Source organism: Puma concolor, chromosome E2 (assembly GCF_028749965.1).
Source record: "Puma concolor isolate L17-30 chromosome E2, mPumCon1.1.hap2, whole genome shotgun sequence".
Classification (NCBI taxonomy): Eukaryota; Metazoa; Chordata; class Mammalia; order Carnivora; family Felidae; genus Puma; species Puma concolor.
In genome coordinates, this window is record NC_141681.1 from 870,740 (window position 1) to 875,724 (window position 4,985).

The 4,985-nt window shown below is 62.4% G+C and overlaps 1 protein-coding gene across 1 annotated transcript; it reads right to left on the reverse strand.

Annotated features, from left to right (window-relative positions):
• Positions 1-1,442: 1,442 nt before the first annotated feature.
• MC1R (melanocortin 1 receptor) lies at positions 1,443-4,869 on the reverse strand. Its single transcript, XM_086688553.1, has one exon. It carries the CDS (start codon positions 3,134-3,136, stop codon positions 2,183-2,185), a length of 954 nt encoding a protein of 317 aa, XP_086544679.1. The 5' UTR covers positions 3,137-4,869; the 3' UTR covers positions 1,443-2,182.
• Between the last annotated feature and the right edge of the window lie 116 nt (positions 4,870-4,985).

Here is a 4,985-nt window from a genome sequence, read left to right on the forward strand (position 1 = left end):
GCTCTCCCTCCATCCCCAGAGGGCTCTGGTGCCAGGTTCAAAGCTGACTCACCATCCTGTCTCCCAGCAAAGGCTGGCCCTGCCGGGAACCAGCTCCTGGCCTTGAGGCCAGCAGTCTGGGCTGAAGCTGCCAGCATGGGTGGGGACTGGCTGGGGCAGCGCTGCGGGGCGGCTGGCCGGGGGCTGCAGGAGCCCTCAGCGTTACTAGACCTGCCTTCAAACTGGCTGGTCCCGTCACTTTGGCCTCCGCCGAACCTGTATGAGGAGGGGGTCGTCTGTGCGCTCAGTATGTGTGGAGCAAACCAGGTGGGCTCTTCAGTGAGAAACCCAGGATCGCGACAGAGGGGGGACCCAAGGCTTTCTGGCACCAGGCAGCATGGTTCACCCCAGATGTCCACTCCCTTGGGGTGTGGACTTGGACAGGCCTTGGACAGACTTACTCCATTCGGGGAGGCCTTGCCTCAAACACTTCCCAGAGCTGGCTGAGTCCTAACCCCCCCTTCCAGAAGGGCAGTGCTGGGGGGAGAGCAGACCCCAGCCCCCAGCCCACTCTACACTGTGGGCCCCTCCATGTTGTTCAGAGCAGACACGGAGGAGGGGTGCCATGACTGGGCTGAGAGAGGGCTGAGGTCACAGATGAGTCACGGGGGTCCAGCTTTGGCTGCAGCCTGGACAGTGTCGAGTCGTGTCACCATGGAGGTGTCTGGGGTGGTGCGGCTGCTGCTCCTGCTGTCTCTTTACTCTGGTTGCTCTGAGCTGGGGGTTTGCGCCATGAAGAGAAAACCGGACACGGGCTCAGAGCAGGTGTGAGTGCCCCCCCCTCCCGCCACACTCTCCCCCTGGGCCGGGCTTCAGGCACTCTGGGTCCTTTGGGGCTATGGCTTTCTTCTTCTTTCTTTTTATTTATTTTTTTTTAATTTATATCCAAGTTAGTTAGCATATAGTGCAACAATGATTTCAGGAGTACATTCCTTAGTGCCCCTTCCCCGTTTAGCCCATCCCCCCTCCCACAACCCCTCCAGTAACTGTTTGTTCTCCATATTTAAGAGTCTCTTATGTTTATGCCTTTTTTCTTTAAACATATTTATTTATTTTGACAGAGAGAGAGAGAGAGAGAGAGAGAGAGAGAATGAGCAGGGGAGGGGTGGAGAGAGAGGGAGGAAGAATCCCAAGCAGGCGCTGTGCTGTCAGCGCGGAGCCCCGTGCAGGGCTCCGTCCCAAGAAGGGTGAGATCATGACCCGTGCCGAAATCAGGAGTGGGATGCTTAGCTGACTGAGTCACTCGGGGCTGTGGCTTCTTCACCTGGGCAGGCCAGCCACCGTTTCTGGCTGGTTTCTGGGACTCACTTCACCCTGTTCATCACCCTCAACCCCACCCCCGCCCCTCCCCCTTCCTCCTCCCCCTGGCTTCAAGCAATTTCCAGAAAGAGGCAAGACGGATGGTGGAGGTGATGCAGCGAGCACAGCATTTATTACCAGGCCACCTCCCAGCCCTGAGACCCTGGGCTGACGCTGGCTCACTGCTTCGGGCCGACAACCCCCGCCTTGGCCTGAGCAGGCACTGGCCGGCGCCGTCTGCCAGATACGTGGGGTGCACACAGATGGCCGCCCCCAGCCCCCATGCTCTCTGGTCACCGCTGAGCCTTAGATCAGCCCCGCCCTCCGCCGGAGCCCGTGCAGACACGGTCCCTCTGCCTGAAAGGGCAGCTCACTTCTTCCCGAAGCAGGCCTGCGAAGCCAGGTCCTGCTGGTCACAAAGTCCCTTTTCCAGAGGCCCTCCCGGGGAGCAGCGCTTGTCATTCGGCCCACACGGAGACTTCGCATCCCGACAGGCCAAGGGGCACAGATCCATAGACTTGGCGGCAAAGGTGGGTGTCCTCGCCTGGTGCCCGGCTGGAGGTGGAGCGCTCCAGGGGTGGGCAGGGTCCCCGTCCGGGGGCCCGGGACCCACCTCTAGTGCCTGCGGCCCCGCCATCTCCCCGGCCTCCAGTCTCCACAGCAACTCCTGGAGGTCTGTGCTCTCTCCCTCCCTTCTCGGGCCCCAGAGGGTCCATGCCTCCGCACCGCCAGAGATCGGCTCATCCGTCCCCTTTGGCAAGTGCCTGCCCCTGTCGCACAGGAATCAGGCCATAGGACATCCCCACCTCCCTCTGCCCGGCACCCTGGCCCCGAGCCCGCAGCCTCACCATGAGCACAGCAGCACCTCTTGGAGCGTCTTCCGGAGCTCCTGGCTGCGGAAGGCGTAGATGAGGGGGTCGACGATGGAGTTGCAGATGATGAGGGTGAGGAAGAGGTTGAAGTTCTTGAAGACGCAGCCACAGATGGGGTGTCGAGGGCAGAGGACCATGAGCGAGAGGTGCAGGAAGAAGGGGCCCCAGCAGAGAAAGAAAATGCCCAGCAGGATGGTGAGCGTGGCCGCGCCCTTGAGGCCCAAGCCCTGGTGGACGGGGCGCTGCCGCTTATGGAGCCGGGCGATGCCCCGGGCGTGCTGGCACGCCCGGGCGAGCATGTGGACGTACAGCACGGCCATGAGCACCAGCATGGCTACAAAGAAGCTGACGAGACAGAGCAGGACGGCCGTGTGATCGTAGTAGGCGATGAAGAGCGTGCTGGAGAGGACGCTAGCCACCCAGATAGCTGAGATAGCCCGCCACGCCCGGGGCAGCGTGACGATGCTGTGGTACCGCAGCGCGTAGAAGATGGAAATGTAGCGGTCCACGGCGATGGCGCCCAGGAAGCAGAGGCTCGACACCATGGCGCCACAGACCAGCACGTCAATGATGTCGTCCAGCTGCTGCACCACGGCGGCCCGGCCGGCCAGGGTGCCTGCCTCCAGCAGCAGCATGACGGCCGTCTCCAGCACACTGCTCACGCTCACCAGCAGGTCGGACACGGCCAGGCAACAGATGAAGTAATACATGGGCGAGTGCAGGTTGCGGTTCTTGGCAATGGCGGCCACCACCAGCACGTTCTCCACCACGCTCACCAGCCCCAGGCTGAGAAAGAGTCCGTCGGGAACGGACACCTCCAGGCACCGGGGCCCCGTCTGGTTGGCGGCCAGCCCGAGGCGCGGGGCGGCTGGGGAGGTGGAGTTGACGGAGCCCAGCAGCCTCCTCTGGGGGCCCTGCACGGACATAGTCCCGCCAGGGAACAGGAACGGGGCCTCACTCTGCGGCGTCCTGCTCAGCAGTGGTGCTTCCAGCAGGCTTCATCGGTCCCCCCGGGGCCGCCCTCGCAGTCACCCTCTCCCCGTCCGGACAAATGTCAGCTCAGGCACAATGCAGCTGGAAAGACCCCAGCCTCCCACCAGAGCGGTCACTTCTCGGCCAGGAGGACCCCAAGCTCCCTTGTACCAACCCTCTAGTCTCTCTGGACCCTCGGCCCACCTCCCCACCTCTTCCGTGGAGGTGCGGTGGCTCGGGTCCGGACATACGTTTTTCTATGCCTCTTGCTGCCTCGTGGCCGGCCAGGCCTCCTGCTTCCCCAGGCCCGGGGTGGGCTGAGGTCCCAGAAAGAATGAAGCCTTTCTCCGGTTCTTCCAAGTCCCCGGAGCCCCTCCTCCTGAGGGCGGCCACATGATGGGCGTGCACCCTGGACGCACCATCAGAGAGCACCCATGGTACCCCGGCCTGCTGCCAGGCAACACAAATGGCATCCAGGGCCGTCCTCACTCCAAGGGCCCTGGACCTTCAAGGGCCCCTTCAGGGCTCGGCTGGGGATCTCCCGTCACCTGTGCTCCACCATCACTCCCAGCCTGGCTCTGCTCCCGGCATCTGTTTGCGTGTGGCACGGGGATGGGTGGGGGGGGGGGTTCTTCTCTAAATCTACCCCAAGACTTCTAACCCTCCTCCAGGCCCGCTGTAAACACCACCTCCTTCCTGGAGCCATCTCTGATCCCGGACACCCACCTGATACCACTCTGCCTTGGGAACAGCCATTGGCTGTTGACCACCCCCGGCCTGCAACACCCCCATGTTAAATGCGAAGGGTAGCCCCTGCCCCCAAGAACCCCACCCCCTTCACTGAGACCTGCTGCAGGGCATCCTGGTCACAACAGCCTTTTGCTCTGCCTCATCCTCCACTGGGGGAGGGGCAAGCCCCCATTTCCTCTGCGGAAGAAACCACTTCAAGGGCAGACCTCGGTCTGCGACCACGTGGTGCGCTGCCCGAGCCACCGCGCAGCCTGCGGGCACCTCGCCCCAGAGTGCTCCCAGCGCTTTCTCACCGAAGACTGCCATCTCTCCTCTAAAGGGCGAGGGTGGGCGGGGGAATCGAACTGTTGGTTGACAGGCAGAGAAAATCCGGAGCGGGAAAGGGGAGTGGCTCGTTCTGTGGTGGTGGTGGGGCCAGGAGGGGACCGGGAGGGAGGTCTCGGTGTTCCGAGCGTATCTGTGACATTCCCGTCGAAGCCAGGTGGCCTCTGATGGCAGGGCCCACACGCGTGACCACACGTCAGTACGCGCTTGTATTACTCATCACACAACTCACAAAGCTCCCTTACCCCCCCTTTGGTTTGTGCTCTTTATTGAAGTACCTCATACGTAAGAAGTACACAAATCATAAAAAGTGCAGGTGAGTGGGTGCCCCACCCTCCACACAGCCAGGAAAGCAGCACCCACGTCAAGCCATCAAACATGAACTGCACCAGAACCCTTGGGGCATCCCCCCTGCCCTGGGAGCCACCCCATGACCATCAGTGAATTCTGCGTGTGCTTTCCTGCTTTCCTCTGCTTCGCGCTCAGACACCCGTGCGGGTGCGAGCAGCGGTCCTTGGCGTACAGAGCACCCTGGACGTCTCCCCAGACCCGCCAGGCGTTCCTGTCCCATCTTCTGGTGGACACAGGGAAGGGCTCCCGCGGGGCAACGCCTAGCAACGCACGTGTCTGTTTCTGGCACGAGCACCGCGCCCCCCCCCCCCCATAGAAGACAAAAAGCCCAAACCCCCCAGGAACCAGGCACACGATGGAACACACCAACCCCCCCCC

Bases quoted from the DNA above. Each gene is read 5' to 3' on its own strand.
- MC1R (XM_086688553.1), bottom strand. From the start codon at position 3,136: ATGTCCGTGCAGGGCCCCCAGAGGAGGCTGCTGGGCTCCGTCAACTCC.